The sequence below is a fragment of the Thalassophryne amazonica genome, chromosome 15 (genome assembly GCF_902500255.1).
Source record: "Thalassophryne amazonica chromosome 15, fThaAma1.1, whole genome shotgun sequence".
Classification (NCBI taxonomy): Eukaryota; Metazoa; Chordata; class Actinopteri; order Batrachoidiformes; family Batrachoididae; genus Thalassophryne; species Thalassophryne amazonica.
In genome coordinates, this window is record NC_047117.1 from 25,986,731 (window position 1) to 26,013,689 (window position 26,959).

Genomic DNA, 26,959 nt, shown 5'->3' on the forward strand with positions numbered 1-26,959 from the left:
AAAAACCCAACAATAATAATAATAAAATCATTCCAGTCACTGATACTTTGCAGTGTAAATGTAGCAAACATAACAAAAGTGGTCATCCAATATATATACAAGGTTGGGTAGGATTACTTTGAAATGTAATCCAAAAGTAATCAGATTACAAGTAATCCAAATGTATGTACATACATACATGCAATCCACATGTATTCTTTCAAAGTAATCCTACTCAACCTTGTGTGTGTGTATATATATACATTTTGGAGCTACATTTGAAAGCATCTTCAGTTTACAGCGTCCCTCACCACTCCCACCTAAGATTGTACAGTATTGCACAGACTGAATAATATACATGTCTATAGTTTAAAGGTGCCCAAATCATCCACCTCTGAATAAATTAGTTAGTCTGTCAAACTCTCTGCAGTTGTCCATCGTCATAAGCTCCGCCCGCTTACGCATCCGGTCATCTCTGTAAACTTTAGCGGCATACAGCAGGTCTGTTTCTGGGTAAGAAAGCAGAGAAATAAAGTGATATTACATCTCACACACACACACACACACACACACACACACACACACACACACACACACACACACACACACACACACACACACACACACACACACACACACACACACACACACACACACACACACACACACACACACACACACGCAAAACTGTTCAAACGACTAATATTCCAAAAACCCTCCATTGGGAGTCATTAAAAAAATTGCCAAACTAAGATCCACACTATCAGTTATTTGGCAGTGAGCAGTGTTTCCTAACAAGAATCCCCTGCCAGACCAGAAATTCATTTTAATAACAGCTACGAAAAATAAGACCAAAAAAGTAACTCCAAATATCCATTAATTTGGAACTCAATCGTTTCAGCACCTCTGCGGCACTGTGATCAGCACAAGTGGTGCTGAGGCTGTTTAAATGACACACAGCTCCATGTGTTTTTTTCCCACCTGTTGCCTGAACTACACACATTAGTCAAAGCACCACTTTTGTTATAGAAACAACTCACTATGGAGCCATTTTCACATGAAGACAACTTAATGGTCACGGACACGTGTTCTGTTCATCATCATGTGGTGTGAACCAGCTGTGTTTTGAAAAGCTCATTTAAGCTTCAACAGTTGTTAAATACACACAGCCTGGGATTTGTTGAACATTTAAAACGGTGTAAAAATATTTGACTTTTAGGGAGCAGAATTGAAAATGAAATAGTAATTAATAAAGGAGTTGCACTGGGAAAAATGTTTTTACACCTTTTACATTTGTATGTGATTGAAGTTTAATGTTAAACATTTCAAAGTACCACAAGGGGTGACTTGCCCAATCACTGACATGTTCTACTTAACACTGCTACACTGTTTCTAGTTTAAGAGTAACATTCTGCAGGTGCCGCCGACAACAGGTCCCAAAACTGAACATCACCAGTGTTCATTAGATTTAGAGGACAATGAAAGCCCCAAACAGCAAATTAAATAATGGCTTTAAATTATATATATATATATATATATATATATATATTTTTTTTTTTTTTTTTTTTTTTTTTTAAACACACACACACGCACAACTACAGAGTTGAGAAAACAAGAGTTTTATGATTAAGTAACGTTAAGTTCCATCAAATAATATTTCAGTCATTGCTTTGTTTATGTGCTTCCTCCAGTTACATTCTGTGTCGCTATAACTAAATTAAAATTTAATTAGCTGTGTAATGTGCGCTGGCTGTTTGAACAGGCAAAGAAGCTACTGCAGACAGGCTGTTTTAACGGGGAGAGAAGCTACATACTGGTGCTAACAGAGGTTATTTTACTGGGGAGAGAAGCTACGCACTACTGCCAACAGGAGACTGGAACATTATTCAAGGACTGTTTTACTCAATCAACTTCTTACTTCTTACTTATTTTTTAACCACAGATGAGCACTTATTTGTATTTAACTGAAGTCGAGAACAGCAAAAACTGTTTTTCTCCACAGTCAACTTTTGCAATTATTAAATCACCACAAAATACGTTCTTCCGATGTCCTAGACACGATTATTTTCTTTCCTTCTGTTTACTGTTTTGAAAAAAATCAATGTTTAATCTAAAAAAATTCATAACAAAAGTGCAAAATTCTCCCAGGAAACCGGCAACTGTTCCTCACAGATCTCGGACAAAACTGTGCACTCGAGATGTCACAAATTTCAAAATGCAAAACCGCTGGGTAGGATACAGTGTACAGTGGTCCCTCGCTATAACGCGGTTCACCTTTTGCGGCCTCGCAGTTTCGCGGGTATTTTTAGTCCAATTTTGCATGTTGTTTTTTGTTTGTTCGTTTTTTTTTTACAGCGCATTGTGTTCTGCATCCTCATCAAGCAGGCCTGTCGCGGTACCATTCTGCGTGTCTGTTTATAAGAATCTTCTCGCCCAATAGAAAAAAAGAGTGCCAACAACTACCCATAACGTGTTCTTCACGCGGAAAAAAGACACCTGCACCGAGGTGTCACTCAGTGGAAAAAGACGCGACAGCGGAGCGGCACCAGGATGAAGAGGCGCGGTCAGAGGAACTGTGAAATACTGGTCAGTCACTATTAATAATTTCTTATGTGTCCAACCTCGTAGGTTGATCGTTAAAATTAAATTTGTTAGTTCTAAAAGCCATCATAATTATTTATAGGAAAACGTTCTGTTTTTATTTCTCAAACAAATGTTTGGGCCTGAAAACAGGTTGGTCTTATTTTTCTACTAAGGTTTGAACTTAGAGTGTTTACACAGAAAAGTGAGAAAATGTTAATGCCTATTTGAGAAAAGTGTATAAAGTGTGTAGTGAGGGGTTTTACAGCCTAACATCTATAATAATTGTAAAAAATAACGCTGACTACTTCGCGGATTTCGCCTATTGCGGGCTATTTTTAGAACGTAACTCCCGCGATAAACAAGGGACCACTGTATACACTGAAATATTTCTGTAATTGTTTTCAATGAAAGTGAAGTTTTTTTGGCATGCTGTGATTGTGTTTGAGTGACTTAAATGTTTCCGCTGTATCTCCCTCACAATTTGAGGTTTTTCTTTGTTTTTTTTGGAGCATACAATTGGGCCTGAAAAAAAAAAAATAATACTGTAGGGGAAACACTGAAATATTATGGCAAGAAGATGAAAACCTTTATCCTCAATCCATTTTTTTGAGATTATGTTGAATGCATGAAAGCAGACTGACAGGAAGTGAATTGACCACTGTTACTCACTCGTTTGTCTCTCCTTCCAGCAGTTATTTCTGACATTTGTCACGTAATCTTCCTCCACATTCTTTTCTATCTGCTGCAGTGCTGAGCCTTTATGCTCAGACTTGAAGCCTCGCGTCACGTAGTACTCCACGTGCAGGTTTTCTGTCCGCCGTTTTATGGTCTGCCCGGTGGACCTAGAAGGGATGAAAAGCACAAGATGCATTCAACTTCTGGAGGCAGAATCATGAACATAACAATAACAATAATTTGGATATTTAACTGATCAATAAAGAAGAAAAGCCAAAAGTACACACATTAACACAGCAAAACCTCACATCACAGTTACCCGTTCTGTCTTCAAGTTACAAGTTCACAGTGATAAATATGAATGAGCTCTAAAAGTGACAATTCATTTACACTCGTAGTGTTACTTCATGACACAGCATCAACACTACAGAGAGTACCTTAAAGTTCAGATTTAAAAGTATAATTGCTCGGGTTCCATTTACAGGGCTGTCACATAAAAAGGCCTCAGGTTGGGTTTGAACTCACAGCTTTCTGGTTATGACAACAGCACCACAGCTGAAAACTCACAGCAGGTGTCACACACGCAGCACATTTTTTTCAATTAAAATGTACCTGCTGTGTACGGCATGCCAGAGCATAGCAGTGATATGACATGCTATCACCTTTTTATCATCGACTTGAGTCTCACGAATGTCACAAATTGCTCTATGAAAATTAATGATGACAACATACACACAATGCAGTGCAACTTACTATACCTTAACTAAAGTGACATGAAATATGACATGGCTAAAATTCTTCTCTATTACCTGTGCACAAAACAGGTAACTCAGCTAGTGTGTGTGTGTGTGTGTGTGTATATGTATAAGGTCAACCTTTTTAAAAACTAAATATTACTGATATGGATCCACGATTCAGTCACATTTCAGTGCAGAATAAATTTCATTCACTAACACATGCAAGCTTGATTAAATCTGATTCTAATCCAATTAGATTTGTTCCGCAAATCTGATTGGTTAATCGTGTGAGATTTCAGACCATAAAATATTGAGTAGATGATGGCAAAATATTCAGCTGTTTCACATTTGATGTATAACACCGCGCCCTGACCGCGTTGCTGCGCAGTTGTTACTAATGGCGCTGTCAGCTGAAAGCAACAGAAACTAGTGCAGTGACAACGATGCCGATATGTGCGGATTTAATGGATTTAACTGGATTAATTGATGAATTTAACTCAATGCAGCTGATGAGATGGAGAAATCTGTGGGTCTGCTCACATAATTGATGTACAGTGGGGTAAAAAAGTATTTAGTCAGTCCCTGATTGTGCAAGTTCTTCTACTTAGAAAGATGAGAGAGGTCTGTAATTTTCATCATAGGTACACTTCAACTATGAGAGACAAAATGAGGAAAAAAAAAAAAAAAATCCAGGAAATCACATTGTAGGATTTTTAAAGAATTTATTTGTAAATTATGGTGGAAAATAAGTATTTGGTCAACCACAAACAAGCAAGATTTTTGGCTCTCACAGACCTGTAACCTACTTAAGAAGGTCTTCTGTCCTCCACCTGTTACCTGTATTATGGCATTTGTTGCAACTCATATGTATAAAAGACACCTGTCCACAGCCTCACACAGTCAGACTCCAAACTCAACCATGGCCATGTGGACCTGCACCAGGCTGGAAAGAGTGAAACTACAATAGTCAAGCATGTTGGTGTGAATAAATCAACTGTGGGAGCAATTGTAAGAAAATAGAAGACATAGATGACCACTGATAATCTCCCTTAATCTGGGGCTCCATGCAAGATGTCATCCCGTGGGGTCAAAATGATCATGAGAACGGTGAACAAAAATCCCAGAACTACACGGAGGGACCTGATGAATGACCTGCAGAGAGCTGCGATCAAAGTAACAAAGGCTACACACTACGAACAGAGGGATTCAAATGCTGCAGTACCAGGCGTGTCCCCCTGCTTAAGCCAGTACGTGTCCAGGCCCATCTGAAGTTTGCCACAGAGCATATGAATGATCCAGAAGAGGACTGGGAGAATATCAAAATAGAACATTTTGGTAAAAACTCAAATCATCGTGTCTGGAAGAAGAAGAATGCTGAGTTGCATTCCAAGAACACCATACCTACTGTGAAGCATGGGGGTGGAAACATCATGCTTTAGGGCTGTTTTTCTGCAAAGCGGACAGGACGACTGATCCATGTTAAGGGAAGAATGAACGTGGCCATGTATCTTGAGATTTTAAGCCAAAATTTGCTTCCATCAGTGAGAGCATTGAAGATGCAACATGGCTGGGTCTTCCAGCATGACAATGATCCCAAACACACCGCTCGGACAACAAAGGAGTGGCTCTGTAAAAAGCATTTCAAGGTCCTGGTGTGGCCAAGCCAGTCTCCAGACCTCAACCCCATAGAAAATTTGTTGAGGGAGTTGAAAGTCCATGTTGCCCAGCAACAGTCCCAAAACATCACTGTTCTAGAGGAGATCTGCATGGAGGAATGGGCCAAAATACCAGCTACAGTGTGTGCAAACCTGGTGAAAACTTACAGGAAACATTTGACCTCTGTCATTGCCAACAAAGATTATATTACAAAGTATTGAGTTGAGTTTTTGTTATTGACCAAATACTTATTTTCCACCATAATTTACAAATCAATTCTTTAAAAATCCTACAATGTGACTTCCTGGATTTTTTTTTCCTCATTTTGTCTCTCACCCATCTTTCTAAGTAGGAGAACTTGCACAATCAGGGACTGATTAAATACTTTTTAGCCCCACTGTATGTATGTTTCTCATTTCTATCTTTTTGACATAGTAGGAACCTGTATTTTGTACAGCCCATTACCAATCTTCGACCCTAACATGACAGCCAGAGAAGAAATCTTGTTTTCTAAACAAAAACAAATGAGCGATTTGATTCAAACCCCTTGGAACTAGGAAAGGAAAAGCTCATGTGGTGAAGAATCCTACAACAGAAGGCAAAACAACTATTTTTGCTGTTGCTCAAACACAGAATGATGAAGTTTTTGTGGCACTCTGTCCATACGAAGAAGACTTGAAGTCAGGAAAGCTGAATCATTCCTGCAAGTACTTCATTACATGACTTATGCAATAAAGACTGACAAACCTTGTAATGCAACAGAAAATAGTTTCAAGCATGACGTGAGATGAGCAAAGTACCAAACTGCAGTATGGGTAAAGAGCCAGCAGGCTCAACATCAACTCTGGAATCCCATTGGTAATGTGGTAATGAATGGGTGGATCTTGAAGGACTATTGGTACAGTGTTTTTTTTTTTTTGTTGTTTTTTTTTTGAAGGAGAGGTGGCTCATACATTTGTACTGCTTTAATCCTAACTGCAATGACCAAAGGAAACATCACTGTCAGACATCAGGACTGAATTGTACAAATGTGTGTTCTTGTAAAGACTGCAACAACAACAACAACCACCACCAAGTTTGTTCACATTCTTCAGATAAAGAATATGATGATGATGATGACTAGATTAATGAACAATATTTGATATCAGAGTGTAACTACTCAAATGCTATGCAAAGCATATGATAAATGTATGCTTAAAATGTGGAGACATTGTTGAATTAATACTGATAATTCTGGTTGTCGTGACACTTCGCTGATGCCCGTCACATTATAAATGATGTCAGAATGTTATTCTTAGAGCTATTCTAAGATTCATAAAAATGAATAACTCGCATCATAAAAAACACAGGTTACCTAAAACATTGAAATTATTTACACAACCACTTATTTCATAGCCCAAAGACTTCAAGGGTTTAGAAAAATTTGTTTCTGATTTGTTGGATGGTGAGGAGGGATCATCTGAGAAAATGGGCCCAGTATGATTTAGCCTCAAGTGAAAATCACTGCTAATGCAAGCCAGGCTTTTTGAATTAAATGCCAATGTTAATGGAATACTCTGCAGCGTGGACCCATCTTAAGTCATGGCAGTGAACAGATCACGTGTACGTACGGTCTGGAGTAGAGGCTGTAAGGTGGAGGAGACACCATCATCTGGCTTAGTACGGACACTAAAATCAGGACGACGATGGGCATGAGCTGAATAAACATTGAAAAACCACCCTAGAAAAAAAAAACAACAGGGGTACAATGAGCAAGACTTGCACAACTACAATATTGTTCAGTCAGCCACATGCACTCAAATTGTAATTTCATCATAATCTGTGTAAATGGAATTATTTAATATAAAAACTAAAAATCTGAACACTTACATCTCCTCTCTCTTCTGTTCTCTCTTGTCTGTAATCTGTCTGTTGGCTATAGTTCGTCCTGCCGTTGCTGTGCGCTGTGGGTACAGAGGAGCACAGCTAAAATATTTTATGATGTGAACAGATAATAAAACTAAAACACATCTAACATGTAAAAGCACAGAGGTAAAAGTTTCACTGGAAATGAGTTTGACTGTGTTACTTAATCTTTTAATAAATGTAAAATTCTGAAATCAATATTTTGGAGTATGGGTGGCAGCCAAGGCAACTTGTTAGCAGTGCAGAAGTTTCCCGGTTCAAAAGTTACCCTTTGGTGGATATACGTTCCTTTCCCTTTTCACACATACTTTGCAGAACCCGACAAGCTAAATAAATCAGATTCCTCAAAATTTTTGCCAGAATCACTGACTTAAAACTCAAAAGCATGTGGAACCACAATAAAGTAGACAAATTACTGGCTAGACAACAACAAAAAGTTCTGAGTGCAACAGATTTACCAACGCCTTTCCGTTATGTGGAGTGTGTGCACAGCTTGCTTACAGGAGGGGAAGTTGCCTCCAAAGAACATGTTGAAGAGATCCTCAGGAGAGATATCAGCTTCAAAGCCTCTGTGGAAGGCAAACCCTCCTCCGTGTGCAGGGCCTGGGGTGGTTGGCTCCTCACCCCCTGTCAAGTCATACTGCCGCCGTTTGTCCGCATTGCTCAGTACTGCGTACGCATTACCAATTTCTAGGAAAAGAAATCAGACAATGCAGGTGTCTAATAGAAAAGAATGCGCCAATCATCTAGCAGTAAAGTGGAAACTTTACCTTTCAAAATGTAAAAAAAAAAAGAAACTTGCACAAACATTTGATCTACATGCAAACTAATTACACCAACAGCATACAGTCTGCATTTTAAACAGCTTAGGAACCAATCAGAAAATGAGATCATCATCATAATGACTTTTAAAGGCTTCAGTTGCTCCAGGTGCATGATTTTTGTCTGGATGGAACTTAAGGGCCAGTTTCCTGTAGGCTTTCTTGAGGTCGTCTTCACTGGCTTCCTGACTGACACCCAGCACTTCATAGTAGTCCTTACACCACTTTATTCTGAAAGACAAGAGAGTGAAGGAGTTCAACATTAACCAGCAGGCTGTTTTCTCCTCCAGTTTGTATCCGGTGTATATGTCAAAGTAGAGTGCGCGATTTGGTAGAATCGGAGTCTCTACTACAACCCCTGGCAAAAATTATGAAATCACCGGCCTCGGAGGATGTTCATTCAGTTGTTTAATTTTGTAGAAAAAAAGCAGATCACAGACATGACACAAAACTAAAGTCATTTCAAATGGCAACTTTCTGGCTTTAAGAAACACTATAACAAATCAGGAAAAAAAAAAAATTGTGGCAGTCAGTAACGGTTACTTTTTTAGACCAAGCAGAGGGAAAAAAATATGGACTCACTCAATTCTGAGGAAAAAATTATGGAATCATGAAAAACAAAAGAACGCTCCAACACATCACTAGTACCGTATTTTCCGGACTATAAGTCGCACTTTTTTACATGTTTTGGCCGGGGGTGCGACCTATACTCCGGTGCGACTTATAAATGAAAAATATACCGGTAGGATCTCAATTAATTTACTGTAACAAAACAATTTTACGTGACAGAGTCGATCTATGTTTTAAAATGGCCACCAGAAAAGGAAATGCAATGCATCATGGACACTGTAGTATGGCGGCCGTCCTATAAGTCACGCTGGTCGCGATAACCTATCAGAGAACAGAACGTTGGACGCGTATTCCTCACCTCACCCACAGCGTGTGAAGCTGACGAATACGGTGCTTGCTGTTATTCCGGCATGGCGAACAAAACAGCTTCAACCCTTGGATATCAGTGTGAGCAGAGTGTTTAAGTTGACGCTGAGAGCTGCATGGGAGCACTGAGCGACGGCGGAGGATTAGCGTCTGCACTTGGAAGGAGCTGGATCGACAACGCTGGGTGGTCATGAGCTGCGCTGCATGGTGCTGCATGGTTCGGCTCGCAATGTGGTCCGCAAAATACAAACATATCCGTAGGTAAAATGCAGCTCACGAGAGGGCACTCAAGGCTTGTGTGACTGTTCCTGCGACTTCTGACTACCATAGAAAAATAAAAATTTCAACGTTACTGATAACTTAACAAGACAACGGAGAAGGCCCGAAAAAATGCCACCAAAAAGAAAATCATACTCTGCAGATTGTAAGTTACGACTGGTGAAATATGCATCTGAAAACGGTAGCCGTCACAATATTATCATCTGAACTTTTCATGTTAAGTTAACATACCTGTATGTCCATGGGACTTATAGTCCAGTGCAACTTATTTATGGTTTATTTTTCTTTATAATGATAAAGTGGCTGGTGCGACTTATACTCCGGTGCGACTTATTTATGGTTTATTTTTCTTTATAATGGATATAATGGCTGGTGCGACTTATACTCCGGTGCGACTTATAGTCCGGAAAATACGGTATTTTGTTGCACTACCTCTGGCTTTTATAACAGCTTGCAGTCTCTGAGGCATGGACTTAATGAGTGACAAACAGTACTCTTCATCAATGTGGCTCCAACTTTCTCTGATTGCTGTTGCCAGATCAGCTTTGCAGGTTGGAGCCTTGTCATGGACCATTTTCTTCAACTTCCACCAAAGATTTTCAATTGGATTAAGATCCGGACTATTTGCAGGCCATGACATTGACCCTATGTGTTTTTTTGCAAGGAATGTTTTCACAGTTTTTGCTCTATGGCAAGATGCATTATCATCTTGAAAAATGATTTCATCATCCCCAAACATCCTTTCAATTGATGGGATAAGAAAAGTGTCCAAAATATCAACGTAAACTTGTGCATTTATTGATGATGTAATGACAGCCATCTCCCCAGTGCCTTTCCCTGACATGCAGCCCCATATCATCAATGACTGTGGAAATTTACATGTTCTCTTCAGGCAGTCATCTTTATAAATCTCATTGGAACGGCACTGAACAAAAGTTCCAGCATCATCACCTTGCCCAATGCAGATTCGAGATTCATCACTGAATATGACTTTCATCCAGTCATCCACAGTCCACGATTGCTTTTCCTTAGCCCATTGTAACCTTGTTTTTTTCTGTTTAGGTCTTAATGATGGCTTTCGTTTAGCTTTTCTGTATGTAAATCCCATTTCCTTTAGGCGGTTTCTTACAGTTCTGTCACAGACGTTGACTCCAGTTTCCTCCCATTCGTTCCTCATTTGTTTTGTTGTGCATTTTTGATTTTTGAGACATATTGCTTTAAGTTTTCTGTCTTGACGCTTTGATGTCTTCCTTGGTCTACCAGTATGTTTGCCTTTAACAACCTTCCCATGTTGTTTGTATTTGGTCCAGAATTTAGACACAGCTGACTGTGAACAACCAACATCTTTTGCAACATTGCGTGATGATTTACCCTCTTTTAAGAGTTTGATAATCCTCTCCTTTGTTTCAACTGACATATCTCGTGTTGGAGCCATGATTCATGTCAGTCCACTTGGTGCAACAGCTCTCTAAGGTGTGATCGCTCCTGTTTAGATGCAGACTAACAAGCAGATCTGATTTGATGCAGGTGTTAGTTTTGGGGATGAAAATTTACAGGGTGATTCCATAATTTTTTCCTCAGAATTGAGTGAGTCCATATTTTTTTCCCTCTGCTTGGTCTAAAAAAGTAACCGTTACTGACTGCCACAATTTTTTTTTCCTGATTTCTTATAGTGTTTCTTAAAGCCAGAAAGTTGCCATTTGAAATGACTTTAGTTTTGTGTCATGTCTGTGATCTGCTTTTTTCTACAAAATTAAACAACTGAATGAACATCCTCCGAGGCTGGTGATTCCATAATTATTGCCAGGGGTTGTAGTAGAGTCTCCGATCGGGAGCTGTACAAGTAGAGTCTTCAATCAGACAATATACCAGAAGAATTTCCGATCGGAGAATCTACTGGCGGAATCCCAGTAGAAACTCCGATCAGAAACTTTACTAGTAGAGATTCCGATCAGGAACTGTACTAGTAGAGTCTCCAATTGGACAATCTACTAGTAGAGTTTCCGTTGACTATAAGTTCTTACTTTCTTACTGTGATCACTTGGCTCTAATGTGAAGTTGATGTGACAGATATTTTTCTAATTTCCAAAATAAGGTATTGATGTCATTCCATGTCTAGATATCATCTTGTCATGATAATATTGATAATGAATGGCTTGGTAGAATCTGAGTCTCTACTAGTAGAGTCTCCGATCAGAGTATCTGCTGGTAGAGTCTCCGATTCTGCCAGTAGAGACTCCGATCGGAGATTCTACTAGTAGGATTTCTGATTCTACCAAATCGTAGACTCTACTTTGACATATATTTACACATCCATTTCTACACGCTGAGAAAACTAAGCATGAGGAATGTTAAAATTGTGGAGTACACCGCTGTGCAGTACCTGTATCATTAACACATAATAAAGAGCCAATGAATGTCTGTTGGGACTGTGTATTTGCTGCATTTAGCCTTCCCAACTTTCCACAAAAGGTTTTTCTCAGAACTCAATGTCCCTAAATTAAAGTCATTTTTGAAGATCAACGCAAAATGTAAGTTGCAAAACTACACAACACCTCTAATTCCTTTTTAATCATATTGCATTTGTATCTGCAGCCATGTGGGAGGAGTCACATTAACGAGAATTCATGACATAATGACAGACACACCCCAAACCTGCAGCACCTGCGACATATTACAGTGGGAGCTACACAGTGACTTTACAGCAACAACCCAGCATTTCTTATACATGAAACTGTAATCACATTACATTTGTCTTAACACAGTGATGTAACATGTTACTGTTCTAAAGTCAGTAATCACAGTGCAGTTCATAGAAATGTGCCAAAATTACTGAATTCCCCTGAATGTAACTTGACCACACAACTTTGTTTCTTCTCACGATGAAGCTGAAGAACAGAAGAATAAACAGAACTGCTGACATCCATTCTGATGCAACTTTCAAGGGACAGTGCATGCTTAAGTTAAAAGTAAATTATTCAAAGTGGAGGCAAAACATGTGGCTTAATAAGCTTCATTAATTTACATGCTCTCCTTCTGTACACACAAGTCAAACACTGGTTAATTATTTTCCTAAAGAAATATATTCATGGGTCCACTAATGTAGCAAGAAAATTATTAGTAAATGCATGTGGTGACTTGTGTGTCGGTGTGTCAGGTTGTGGTGTGCATAAACACATTCTACAAATGCACATAAAATTGCGCACATGCATTCAGAATGTGTGTGTGTGTGTGTAAAATCAGATTTATTAGTGTATATATATATCTGTAAATGTGTAGACAAATGTCTTGTTATGACATGAAAATGAGGCTGAGGTCATGTGGTTTTGTTTAATTTTGTAATTCCTCAGAAACCATGTGGATCTGGTCTACAACAACAACAAAGCAGATACACAGTTTCACTTTTGGCCTTCAAAGGAAGAAAGGTAAAGAGAAACAATACAGGCAATCGACTATGGGGCGGAGGGGGGGGGGGGGGGGGGTTGTGAGTCAAGGATCAATATGTGACATAGATTATACTGAGGTAAATTCTTGGATTCTGTATCTGCAGCAGAAATTTTCCTGTTGCATGCCTGTGATTTCACTTGACGTTCTTTCTTTTGGGAAACTTACATTAACAGCATGGTACGTCACTTAATTTCAGCAATAAAGAAAAATAAACAAAAGTTATTTAAAACATAGGCTAATGGATAGTATATTCATTGCTAATAATCCAGTCACTCACCATTTTCAAATTATACAATATTTTATGTTGCACACAATACTCTCCCCAACTTATACACTGCACTCTACACTTACATAGCAACACTACTCTTCCCTGTCTATTTTTTAATTATTCCCACCCCATTTAAATTTCATAGACTGTTTGTTGATGCAGACAAAAACATATGATTAGTGGTTGAGTGATACAGTGATTGAAGAATCCTATTATTAAGCAAAAATGATTATTTCCTTTAAAGAGTGTTCCAGTAAAAAAAAAAAAAAAAAGTCAATTTTTTACATAATGCATCCCAAAATAATTTAACCAATTCTAAAAGCTCCCTCCATTTTTATGTATTTTGTAACTAATGTCATATGTGCTTTAAAAGAAATTTTTTTTACTCCATTTCAAACCTTCAAAATGACAAGGAAACACATTAATAGGGATGACAAGGGGAAAGTGTGCAGAGCGCAAAAAGGAGGAAAATGTTATCAGCTAAAGATAAGGATGAGCTGGCAAAGCAAAGGGAAAGAATAAAAAAAACCATATCAAAAACTGGTGAAGAAAAAGAAGAGCTCCTGCAGGATAAAAGAGAATGGGCATCAAAGCTGAGGAAAGAAAAAATTAATCTCAGTGCCAGACAAAGAGCTGGCACTTATGTGAAAGACAATAACAAAAAATATTGTATATAAAGAGGCTTAACATGATAATAACAGTTCTCATTCTCTTTTTAATAGTTAGAATCAATAGTAGTATTTACATTCACATAGTGACTGCCTTATAAAGAGACTCATCACAAGCCCAATTTTTCTCCAAATCGCAGACAAGATGAGAACCTTTTAGTAACATTTTATCAATCATTCATTAACCAATTACAAAAACATATATCATTCCAGCCCTGGAACGGAGTACAAAACAGCCTTACTTCTTAAGACATGCTGACATTACTTCACTATCTTGGCCTACATGAAATAAATCACCATGCTTGTCCTATAAACACATTTTACTTTTCCCATCCAATTTTCCATCTTTGTTATGACTTGATGGTATTGTACAGTTCACAACACGCAGTGTGCAACTTCCTCCATTCCATTTGTTGTCCTGTCGCAGACACTAAAATTAGACCACACTGGTTACCGGGTTTCTAGTTCACACTGCTGTGTGTCTCCCTCCCTGCCCTTCATGGGCAAGGTGCCAAGGTGATGCAGTTCCCATAGCAACAGCTTCATGTGTGCAACACTGCAGACTACACTGTCCTCTTTGAACCACAAAATAAAAGGCTGATCAAGTATGATGAAAACAGTGCTGCTGTTAAAAACAAAATGAGTTGTCTCCCCAAATTCAGAGGCATTACTTTGTTTTCGGTCATCAATGTTGCTGCAGAGTATGTTTTGATCAAGTTCCAATATCGAAACCCTTTAAATATCGATCACCTATAAATATGACACTATAGTGATAGTGACAAGTGCTGGATGTAATTCATCCAATGATTTCTTTGGATAAATCATCCTAATTTCTTTAAAAACAAGCATGGGCAAAAAAAAAAAAAAAAAAAAAAAAAAACTAGGTCTGAAGATGTACAAAATCGTCTTTACAGTCTTAATATAGATGTTGGCAGTTGCAGCTGTTCAAGAAGATACACATCTTCAGGACTGATAAAGTATAAACATGTTTAAAATGAAGCTGGGAAGCACAGTGGCTTAGAGGTTAGCATTGTCACCTAACACCAAGAAGGTCCTAGGTTTGCATCTGACCTGGTCCTTTCTGTGGCTATATCTGTCAGCCCTGCAATAGATGGGCGGCCTCTCCAGGGTATAACCCACCTCTTGCCCAATAACTGTTGTGATAGGCTCTAGTCCCTCATGACCATTAACAGGATGAAGTGGGTTCAGAAAATTATAAGGACTGAAAATAAAGATTGCATTTAGTTCATACCAGTTAATGCCAGTAAATAAGATCCAGCACAATGGAATAGTGAGGCTACAAAGAGTAGAGGTGGTGGAGGTAGATGAGTTAAAATACATGGGTTCAACTATCCAAAAGAATGGAGTGTGTGTCACAAAAGTGAAGAGGAGTGGCAGGAGTGATTTGTGATGGAAGGGTATTTCAGAGGACTGTGCTAAGACCAGCTATGTTGTATGGCTTCAGGGTGGTGGTGCTAACAACAACAACAAAAAAAAGGAGGCAGAAGCAAAAATGGTGATTTTCCTTGGGAGTAAGGAGGATGGACAGGAATAAGCATATCATAGAGATGGCACAAGCAGGAATGTTTGGAGACCAAGTCAGAGAGGTGGAATTAAGATGGTTTGGATATATGAAGAGGAGGGACCCCAAGTATATCTGGAGAAAGATACAGAGGATGGAGCCACCAGGTAGGAAGAGAAGAGGGAGGCTGAAGAGGAGATTTATGGATGTGATGAAGGAGGACGTGCAGGTGATTGGTGACAGAAGATACAAGGGACAGGGTGAGACTAATGCTGCGTTTACACATAGGCAAGATGCGTTACGAAATGTCATATTTGCGTCATTCTTGGCACATTCCTGACATTCTTAACGTGACTTAACGCATCTGAATAGGTTTCTTAATAGTGCGTGATATTTGTGATTTTTGTGGAGCATGTTTTTGGCTGTCAAAACATCTGCCACGAATGTCACGCACCACCCTCATTTCGCCTCATGTCGTGGAGGTCGCAAATGAGCGTGTTGATCCGTCTTGATTAGTGGTGATCCTTAACAGAGCGTGACAGTGTTCTTCTCTTGATGTGCGCACAATTAAACCTTGCTGTACTGCATTCAGTTTCATTGCTGCAGCATGCTGAAGAAGGACAGTGATGCCAAGTCGGCTAAAAATCTCAATGCTCCAATGTTTATCAGCGCGCTCCTGCAGATGTTCCACCTGCTGCATGTGCCCGATGTTTGAGAAAACAAGCGAGATGAGAGCTGCGTGGAGCCACACATCTGGTTCTGTCCGTGTCCTCCTCCTTTTTGCGCCACTCCATGGCACAGAGCCCAACTAAGCATGCAGTCACAAAGTTGTTCTGTGGATTTTGAGGCGCAAACTGGAGCGATCTGAATTGTTCAGCAGCTGATGGATGAATATGGATGTGTGTGTGTGGAGACAATTCGCCTCATTCACAACGTGACAGAACGTCACGATGCGCTGTTACACACGATAGCGCGCAACAACGCGGAACATTATACTTGACCTTGGGTAATGGTTCCTGATAATTCTCCAGCAACACGTGCCATTAATCGTAACAGGTTCCAGCAGTTCCTGAGGACACCTGACGCCTCTGCCCCAAATCATCACATTCGTGATCAGCAGCCAAGAATGTATACTTCATATCATTCTTGACTTGTTTTGATAATCATCAAAATAGTTAAAGAATAAGCATACACATCAATCAATCAATCAATCAACTTTTTTCTTATATAGCGCCAAATCACAACAAACAGTTGCCCCAAGGCGCTCCACATTGCAAGGCAAGGCCATACAATAATTATGAAAAACCCCAACGGTCAAAACGACCCCCTATGAGCAAGCACTTGGCCACAGTGGGAAGGAAAAACTCCCTTTTAACAGGAAGAAACCTCCAGCAGAACCAGGCTCAGGGAGGGGCAGTCTTCTGCTGAGACTGGTTGGGGCTGAGGGAAAGAACCAGGAAAAAGAGATCGATCACTAATGATTAAATGCAGAGTGATGCATACGGAGCAAAAAGAGAAAGAAACAGTGCATCATGGGAACCCCCCCCACAGTCTACGTCTAAAGCAACATAACCAAGGGATGGTCCAGGGTCACCCGATCCAGCCCTAACTATAAACCTTAGCGAAAAGGAAAGTTTTAAGCCTAATCTTAAAAGTAGAGAGGGTATCTGTCTCCCTGATCTGAATTGGGAGCTGGTTCCACAGGAGAGGAGCCTGAAAGCTGAAGGCTCTGCCTCCCATTCTACTCTTACAAACCCTAGGAACTACAAGTAAGCCCGCAGTCTGAGAGCGAAGCGCTCTAATGGGGTAATATGGTACTACGAGGTCCCTAAGATAAGATGGGACCTGATTATTCAAAACCTTATAAGTAAGAAGAAGAATTTTAAATTCTATTCTAGCATTAACAGGAAGCCAATGAAGGGAGGCCAACACGGGTGAGATATGCTCTCTCCTGCTAGTCCCCGTCAGTACTCTAGCTGCAGCATTCTGAACCAACTGAAGGCTTTTTAGGGAACTTTTAGGACAACCTGATAATAATGAATTACAATAGTCCAGCCTAGAGGAAATAAATGCATGAATTAGTTTTTCAGCATCACTCTGAGACAAGACCTTTCTGATTTTAGAGATATTGCGTAAATGCAAAAAGGCAGTCTTACATATTTGTTTAATATGCGCTTTGAATGACATATCCTGATCAAAAATAACTCCAAGATTTCTCACAGTATTACTAGAGATCAGGGAAATGCCATCCAGAGTAACGATCTGGTTAGACACCATGCTTCTAAGATTTGTGGGGCCAAGTACAATAACTTCAGTTTTATCTGAGTTTAAAAGCAGGAAATTAGAGGTCATCCATGTCTTTATGTCTGTAAGACAATCCTGCAGTTTAGCTAATTGGTGTGTATCCTCTGGCTTCATGGATAGATAAAGCTGGGTATCATCTGCGTAACTCGAATAGTAGGTAACGTAGAACGAATAGTAGGTAAATCATGTAGATATGTAAACTGTGGAATGTTCTTATGTCTCACAACTTCAGGAGACTCAAGTTGTAGAATTCTTCCTGCTAGGGAGGCTAAAACTCTCTCACCTTGATCAGATATCTTGGTTGAATGAAATGATCTGGATCCTACATCAGAATACTGCACTTGTCACCAGGGAAACAGAAAAATAGGGGTGTGCCATTGGTGGGGGCCGAGAAATGGGGGCTCCTGATTGGATGAAAAGCGGGGCGATACAAAACCTGGTATATTCAATGTCTTTTTTGGGGGGATCGCCCTGGTTTAAGATTTGTATTGCTCTGATTTTATTGCCACAGTTTTCAGGGCAGTAAAATTGAGAGGAAAAGTATATGATTTATCAGCCTTGTTGTTCTTCTTGTATCTTATGTGGGCTGGTTTATGAGTATAGGGCAGTTTTTTTGTTGTAATATGTGATAAAGGATATTATGTTATAGAGAGTTTAATGCCCACAGAGACTTTCTTGGAATTTTAGAAAATAAATTCCCAAACATTTCTCTAATTTGATTATTTAAAACTGCAAGATAACAGACATTTAAAAGGATGAAGGAGAAAAAAGCAAGCTGTAGCAAATTTGGAGAGTAAATGATATCAAGATTGTAAATACCCAGAATAAGAACTTTTCAGGTGGTGGAGGACTACTCACTGGTTCTCACCTTTGCACACCTTCAACTTGTTCTTTTGTGAAGGTTTTAATGGATTCCCCTCCGGCAGAGTCTTGACTTTGCTTTTCTGGGTGCTCTCCAGTGCACTGTGATGTATCCGTTGGTCTCCTGCGATATGTGCCATTACTTGCTGAGCTCCCGTTCATTGTCAGTGCATCCAACAAAGCTGGAGAAAGAAGAAATGTGGTAAGACAAACAAACAAAACAAACGTCTTAATTTTTAACGTCTAAACTTAATGCTATCACTGAAGATCAGGTGCAAAAAAGAGGTAACTCTTGTACATTTCTGAGTCAGGGTAGGTGAAGGAAAATGAGAGTCCTATGCAATATTGAGTCCACTTGGAATTCTCCAACAGTTGTTCCTGCACCAATGACTCCCACTAAACTGCGAGAACAAGTACACGGGTTGGGCAGACTTCAAAAATAGAGCATTTTATGTATTTCATATAGTTTTGTTTACATTTATCAAACATGCACCAGAGCAGGTTTAGCATTCTGCACGTGTTACATGCTACGCGGCTTTGGGAATTTCACTGCAGACGACACATCACTGTGGGTAAACATTGAATGCTCACTACGTTGTACTAAACAGAGGCAGTCTTCCATAGTGATTGATGATCATTGCTGCAAAAACAGAGGATCACAGGTACTTTCGACACTGTTGTGTTATAAAAAAAATCTGCAACCATGATTTTGAATTTCACAATGATCACAACAATCTTCATCACGTCCACCAAGGAGAGGTTTTCACCTCATTCTGTTGGTTTGGTAGTTTTGCTATCAGGAATATACAAAAGGTGTAAAAGATTATAAAGACAACTATACATTTTACTCTTTTCAGCCCCATCTATACTCAATTACCCAGTCCCGTAGGCACAGCAGCTGGTCTACATCACGGATCAAAGTGCACAGCTCAGCACCCACAGAAACACTTTGTATGACCTACTTCACTCATATTTCTGTTACAATGCACTGCTGATTTACTACTGTGGTTTAAGCTTCAACTGCCTTTAGACTTCAGTTATTCTTTATTCATTCACTCATTCATTTTCTGCTCGTTATCCAGGTCCAGGTCACCGACCACACAGATCATCCCTCACTTCTCCCTCATCGGCTAAGCCCTCTAACTTTTCCCGGGGGATCCCGAATCGTTTCCAATCCAACTGGGAGGTATAATCCTGTGGCCTCCTCCTAGTTGCACGTACCTGGAAAACCTCCAGGGGGAGACAACCAGAGGGCATCCTCACCAGTTGCCCAAACCACCTCACCTAGCATTTTTTTTTTTTTTTTTTTTTATGTGAAGGAGCAACAACTCTACTTCAAGTCCCTCCTGGATATTCGTGCTTCTCACCCTGTCCCCAAGTGTGAGCCCAGATACCCAATGAAGAAACCTCATTTCCACCATTTGCATCAGCACCCTTCTTGTTTCAGTCATTACCCAAAGCTCATGATCATAAGTGGGGACAGGAGTGAAAAAAGACTTTGGTTACTTTGGTCCATGCTAACTTCACTTTGATGAAATTCCTACTAAGCAGAATGATGATAAAGTTGAAGATATTTTCATTATGTCAATCAGTTTCTCAAAAATGAATATGACCTATTCTCTACTGGGACGTGGACCATTTCAGAACTGTACTACTGGGAAAGACTCCCGGACTTGAATAAAGCTGCTACCCAGAACAGGAAGCATTGTTTAAATTTCAAAACGTTTTATGTATTTTACAAAATTATACCTTAACCGAGACCCTTATTCTAATCCTAACCTTAACTCTAAAGTACTTAAGATAAAAATAATTTGCAAAGTTGCTAGATGGCTCAATCAGGTTGACAGGATAGTTCAGACACCAGAAGTGCTTTCAGAAATGGCAGTCAGATTTAGTAGTGGAGGGGAGGCAGGGGAATCACACTTTATCCAAGTACTACAACTCCAATTCCAATGAAGTCGGGACATTGTGAAAAATGTAAAAAAAAAAAAAAAAAAAACAGAATACAATGATTTGCAAATCCTCTTTAACCTATATTCAATTGAATACACCACAAAGACAAAATATTTAATGTTCAAACTGACAAACCTTATTGTTTTGTGCAAATATTTGCTCATTTTTAAATGGTTGCCTGCAACACGTTTCAAAAAAGCTGGGACAGTGGTACGTTTACCACTGTGTTACATCACCTTTCCTTCTAACAACACTCAATAAGCGTTTGGGAACTGATGACACTAATTTTGAGTGTCAAAAAAGGCTCAGCCGTTCACAAGCAAAGATGGGGCAAGGATCAGCACTTTGTGAACAACTGCGTGAAAAAAATAGTCCAACAGTTTAAGAACAATGTTTCTCAACGTTCAAGTGCAAGGAATTTAGGGATTACCTCAACTACAGTCCATAATATTATCAAAAGATTCAAGGGATCTGAAAAACTTTCTACATGTAAGCAGCAAGGCCAAAAACCAACATTAAATGCCCGTAATGCAGTGCCTCAGGTGGCACTGCATTAAAAGCAGACATCACTGTGTAAAAGATCTTATCGCATGGGCTCAGGAACACTTCAGAAAACCATTGTCAGTTAACACAGTTCGTCGCTACATCTACAAGTGCAAGTTAAAACTCTACCATGTAAAGTGAAAGCCATACATCAACAACATCCAGAAACGTCACCGCCTTCTCTGGGTCCGAGCTCATTTGAAATGGACAAACACAAAGTGAAAAAGTGTGCTGTGGTCTGATGAGTCCACATTTCAAATTTTTTTTAGAAATCATGGATGTTGTGTCCTCCGAACAAAAGAGGAAAAAGACCATCTAAATTGTTACCAACACAATGCCAACACATGCCAGGTAATTTACACTTCTACGATGGCAGCATAAAGGCAGAAAAGACCTTCAAAAGAACATCTTTTCCAGGGACGTCCATGCATTTTTCAACAAGATAATGCAAAACCACATTCTGAAGACATTAAATCAAATCAAATCAATTTTATTTATATAGCGCCAAATCACAACAGTCGCCCCAAGGCACATTACAAAAGGCATGGCTATGGAAGAACAAGATACAGGTACTTGTGTTGTATCACGACTGAATGGTAAAAGTACACAATGAAATATGCTTTAGCATCCCATCTTTTTTTGGAGAGTGTTGCTAGCCTTACACCCAGGAATGGATGTATATTCATAAATAAATGGAAGCTGATCGCACAAAACATCAAATACCTTTAATTGATACTGTCTGTAATGAAATAATAGTGAAAGTAAACGCAATTATTACGAATCACTTTTTTTTTCTCCAGACAGTTCTAAGTTTTTCTGATTTGGGGTTGAATATATATCAGTTAGTTCGCCTGGAGTTGTATTCTTGTGTTAGTTCATTTATCACAATCTTTTACGATAATTTTCAGTGCTCTGGTTTGAAGTTCTTCAGTGTCAAACATTTTTGAGGACTGTTCCTTTAAATGTTTCTGGTATTAACCAATATCTTACAGCTTTGAAGCAGTGTCCTCCTTCGCAGACAGCTTCCAAAACTCACTGCATCATTATTTGTCCACTGACATTTGTCCATTTATCAAAAATCAAACAAATCAAAGCAGCTTAAAGCGACGTTAGCATCAGTTAGCCTAGCCTGTTAAAGGTTATTTACCTTTGGCTCTGTCAGTTGGGTACAGCTTCTCTGCTTTGTTAAGAAACTTCAAGGCTTTCTCTTTATCTCCAGCTTCGAGGGCTTTCGATGCTATATTGATACATTTTTCAGCTTCGTCTCTGTTGCCTTCCATCTTCTCGCTTCTTCCTCCTCCGACAGTCAGCTGATCACTGACAGTGAGTCTTTTACTCTACTTTAGAATTAATGGTGGACGTCAAAACATCTGTTTGGGACATTACCGCCACCATCTGACCTGGAGTGGAATCAGTAGATTAGAAGGACGTAAAAGTCTTTCAAGTGGATGACAGAAGGAACACTAGAACTCATCGAAGAAAGAAGGAAAATGAAGAAAGAATGCACCAACATAGCAAGTCCAGAATACAGGAAGGCAACAGCTGAAATACAAAAAACATGCAGGAGAGACAAGAAGAAACATCTGCTGGAAAAGTGCACTACCACAGAGGCACACCATAGAGCAGGCAACAGCAAGGCAGTGTATGCTGAGGTCAAGCAATTGACATGGAAGTTTACTCCACAGCTAAGTGTTATCAAGAACAAAGATGGATGAACTCTCACTGAATCAGCTGACATCCTTGGTCGGTGGCAGGAATACTGCAGTGAACTCTATACTGATGAGTAGAGGTGGGCGGATCGATCCTAATATCGATAATATCAATACCAACGCTGGTATTGATATTGAACGATCCTCGTGTAAAAAGATCGATACTCAAGTTTTTTCTCTCCCGCATGCACTGACTGCTGCGCACGCAGATTCATCAAAGTCTACTCTATGTAAGAGCAGCGCTGCGCTGTCACACAACACGGAGCAGCGCACCCTTGTATTGTGGTTTGTAAGCCCTCTAACTCGGGATTTTATTTTAAGTTGTGCTGAGTGATTTTTTTTAAACAAAAATGTTGATTGTGATAATAAAGTATTTTGTTGTCACATACAATGTTTGGCGAAATTCTATCCTAGGTCTTTTGGATCCTTTAGATCTATGAAGCTTAAATATGAAAAAGTATCGGTATCAGTATCGCTATCGGCGAAACTGGGCCTGTATTTACTTGGTATCGGATCAATACCAAAATTCCTGGTATCTCCCACCTCTACTGATGAGCACAAGGCTGATGTTCCTGTGAACCAGGAAAATGAAACTGACAATGATAGTGAATCCACGGAAGATAGTGCTCTAACTCCACTGAGATCAGAAGTTGAGCAGGCAATGAAATTCCTGAAATGGGGGAAGTCACCAGGATGCGATGAAATCCCAGGAGAGTTACTACTTGCAGGAGGAGAAGCTGCAGTCTCGCAAATGCATAAATTATGTGTTATGATCTGGCAGACAGTAGACTGGACTGGTGCAGAGCACTATTTGTTCCCTTACCAAAGAAAGGAGACCTTCGACTATGTGAGAACTATGGAACAATCTTGCTTATATGCCACGCCAGTAAGATTATGCTTACGATCATTCTCTGCAGGATGATGAGGAAGTTGAGTGATGAGATATCTGCATCACAAGCAGGGTATATGAAACATTGAGGAACGCTTGATCATATCTACAACCTTCAGATGTTAATTCACAAGTGCCAAGAAATGCAGCAGGATTTGCATATCTGCTTCGTAGATTACTCAAAGGCTTTTGACAATGCCAGATACAACCAACTTTGGTCCATAATGAGAGATGGATTTCCCACCACATGTGATATTGTTAATCAGAAACCTCTACCGTGATCAACAATCAACAGTCAAGCTTGAGTGTGAAACAACTGATTGGTTTAACATAGAGAAGGGCGTCCGGCAGGGCTGCATACTTTCTCCAGCGCTGTTTAACATCTATACAGAAGACATCATGCGAGAAACCATGAAAGATGAACACTGAAAAGGTTATGATCTTCTACATGTAGGAGGACAAGCCTTAAGTGATCTACGATATGCAGATGATGCTGCGCTTATGTCGAAGTCAAGATCTGGTTTGAGCAGACTCGCTGAATCAGTGAACAGAGAAAGTGAATCACACGCCCTGAAGATGAATACAAAAAAGACCAAGGTTATGGCACTGTGGAGTGAACAGAATGATGAAAACATACAGCAAAGATCAATGAATGGATCTGTACTGGAAGAAGTGGACCATTTTATGTACCTCAGTGCAAAGATCCAGGGGGATGGTGATAACAGCAAAGAAATCAGAAGTAGATTTGGCATGGGTTTGCAAGCTCTTACTGGGATGAAGAAGCTTTGGCGTGGGCAGGATAAAGCAATCAAGTTACGGATCATTAGAGCATGTGTCTTTCCAGTGGCCACCTATGCCTGCAAGACCTGGGTACTGCGCAAGTTGGATGAACAACACATCACAGCCTTCGAAAACAAGTGCTACCGAAGGATCTTGAGGGTCCCATGGAATCAACACCGCACAAATGACAGTATAAGAGAGGAGCTTGGTGTATCAATGATTGGCTGCTGCAGTATGTGAGGAAGCAGAAACTGTCTTATTTCGGCCACATAAAGCAGCAGGATGGCATGGAGAAAAGAGTGTTAGAGGTTTACATTCCTGGAAAGAGAAGAAGAGGAAGACCAAAATGCAAGTGGAAGAAGACTATAATTGATGTGTTTGGCACTATGGAGTAAGCAAGAAAGGATGGCAAAGGACAGGAAGCAGTTTCAGGACAATGTCAGGGAAGCCATGCTCTGATTAGAGTTTGCTTTGACGACAGTAAAAGTTATTTGTTTTACAGAACTGTCTGGTTCCTTTAAAAGACTTGTACATCTGGCACTTCTTTATATCACATTTACGGGTTACTTAAATATCACAACTTGGCAAGTCTTGTCATACATGGAAAAACGCCTTGCTTTAAGTTACACAGTAAAGCAGCTCTTTAGCCAGAGCTAATATACATGAACTCAGTACTGCAATAGCATTTGTTTTGGGTTATCTAATATTGTCCACATTACGTATATTCGCAGTCATCATTTCTCTGATATTTATCTAATGTAGGCTATTTTTGTAAACTTACAATCGGTGCTGTTATGACATCCTCTGTTCCATGTCAATGAGAGTGGTGGATACACGGAACGTGACCTTTTCTAGATGTGACCCCCTTCTGTTATTTTTTGATGATCTGTGAAAAGGGCCCCTCTAGTGGACATTTTGTTTGGGTCTTTCACTCACCATCACTTGGCACTCTACGGTAAAGCCACCCCCGCACTGGCACGCAATTCGTCGTGTCAGTGAGTAAACTCATAAACTGTGCACGACTGTGTGCCAGTGCGCAAAGCAAATTTTGAAATGTTCAAAATTTCAGTCATGCATAAATTTTGTGCCACTTGCGTGAACTCGTTGTGAACATTGCGCACCCTATTCGCAAACACTGCGTGACTGCATGTCAATGCGTGTCATTACGTTCAGGGCCTCGCACAGTTTACGACGAGTTTACTCACTGATACGCAAGATTGCGTGTCAGTGCAGGGATCAAATTCGAGAAAGTGTCAAGGTGACTTAACTCGATTGTTTTGCCATAGTCTGGAGCTCATGGAACAAGGTGAAATTCAAGAGTCCTTGCCAACTTCAGCCTGACCAGCTGTTTTTTTTTTTTTGGCAACAGCACGTTCAGTGCAACTGAGTGAGAGAGAATCCCTTTGTATTTATTGATTCTCATGTCTTTGATCTTGTTTATAAGATATTTGCTCTTAATTGCAGGGTAGCAGCCAGTAGCATTAGTAGGGGGGAGGTCCCCTCATGGATTCAACTTCCAGTGTGTTCAATGGACAGTTGATGGCAGTGTTGGTTTGGAAATGGCTACGGGAACACAAAATTTATCTGACACACTGTCCATTTTGTCATCTGTTATGTATATATACCATTCTTGTATTTGATTTGATTACATCTCATTCGTGTTAATTTACGTTTGATTCAGAGAACCAGGCCATAAATTGCCAGACAGCTGCAATAAATAATCTGGATAAAGACATTGGAGTGATTCTTATCGATCACCTCCTACACATAATCAGGGAATATTCATCGTCCCCACAAATACATTCACTATCAAAAATATTATTTAAAATATTTAAGAAACACAATATATCCCGTCTTTTGCATCCACATACCGTTGGCAGTTTAGGGTTTTTTTTTTTTGTTTTTTTTTTTCCTGGTAGGAATAGTTTGAAAACCCATTTGTTTTGTTGCTCATCTCTGAACTGCCTCCAGTTTGTTAGTCCAGTGTGTATGATGGACTCCATATCGATTGTCTATATTCCAGCCTGCTTCTTGTATAGTGGTGGTGGGGAATCTGAATTAAGATTATGTAATATTCTCCAGATTATGCCCATCATTTGTGAAGATTTTTTTTTAATAATTTCAGATCTAATCTATATTCAAAAATAACTCCCAAGGCTTTCTGTTTGTCTAACTCTTTCCATCTTCACCTCATTTACTTTTTATCACCTTTGTATGCGTCTACTCCTTTTTTGTATTTATTTATTGTTAACAGCTATTTGTTTGTCTGGATTAAATTTTACTAATCAAGGTTCTGGCCAAGTATGAATTCCATCCAAATCCTTTTGAATATTATTTACCTCATTTAATTCACCTCCACTTTTGTTCTTTGACTTTTCATGGCTGTTGTTTGTTTGTTTTGTTTTAAGCTTAGTCCTTATTTAAACAAAAAGACTTGGCATGAC

At 39.6% G+C, this 26,959-nt stretch overlaps 1 protein-coding gene across 1 annotated transcript; it reads right to left on the reverse strand.

Moving 5' to 3' along the window:
• Positions 1-309: 309 nt before the first annotated feature.
• Positions 310-22,462, reverse strand: dnajb14 (DnaJ heat shock protein family (Hsp40) member B14). Its single transcript, XM_034188525.1, has 8 exons — positions 22,285-22,462; positions 18,649-18,823; positions 8,442-8,587; positions 8,037-8,225; positions 7,500-7,573; positions 7,241-7,350; positions 3,232-3,404; positions 310-488 (listed from the first exon to the last, which is right to left on the reverse strand). Exons 1-8 carry the CDS (start codon positions 22,415-22,417, stop codon positions 364-366), a joined length of 1,125 nt encoding a protein of 374 aa, XP_034044416.1. The 5' UTR covers positions 22,418-22,462; the 3' UTR covers positions 310-363.
• Between the last annotated feature and the right edge of the window lie 4,497 nt (positions 22,463-26,959).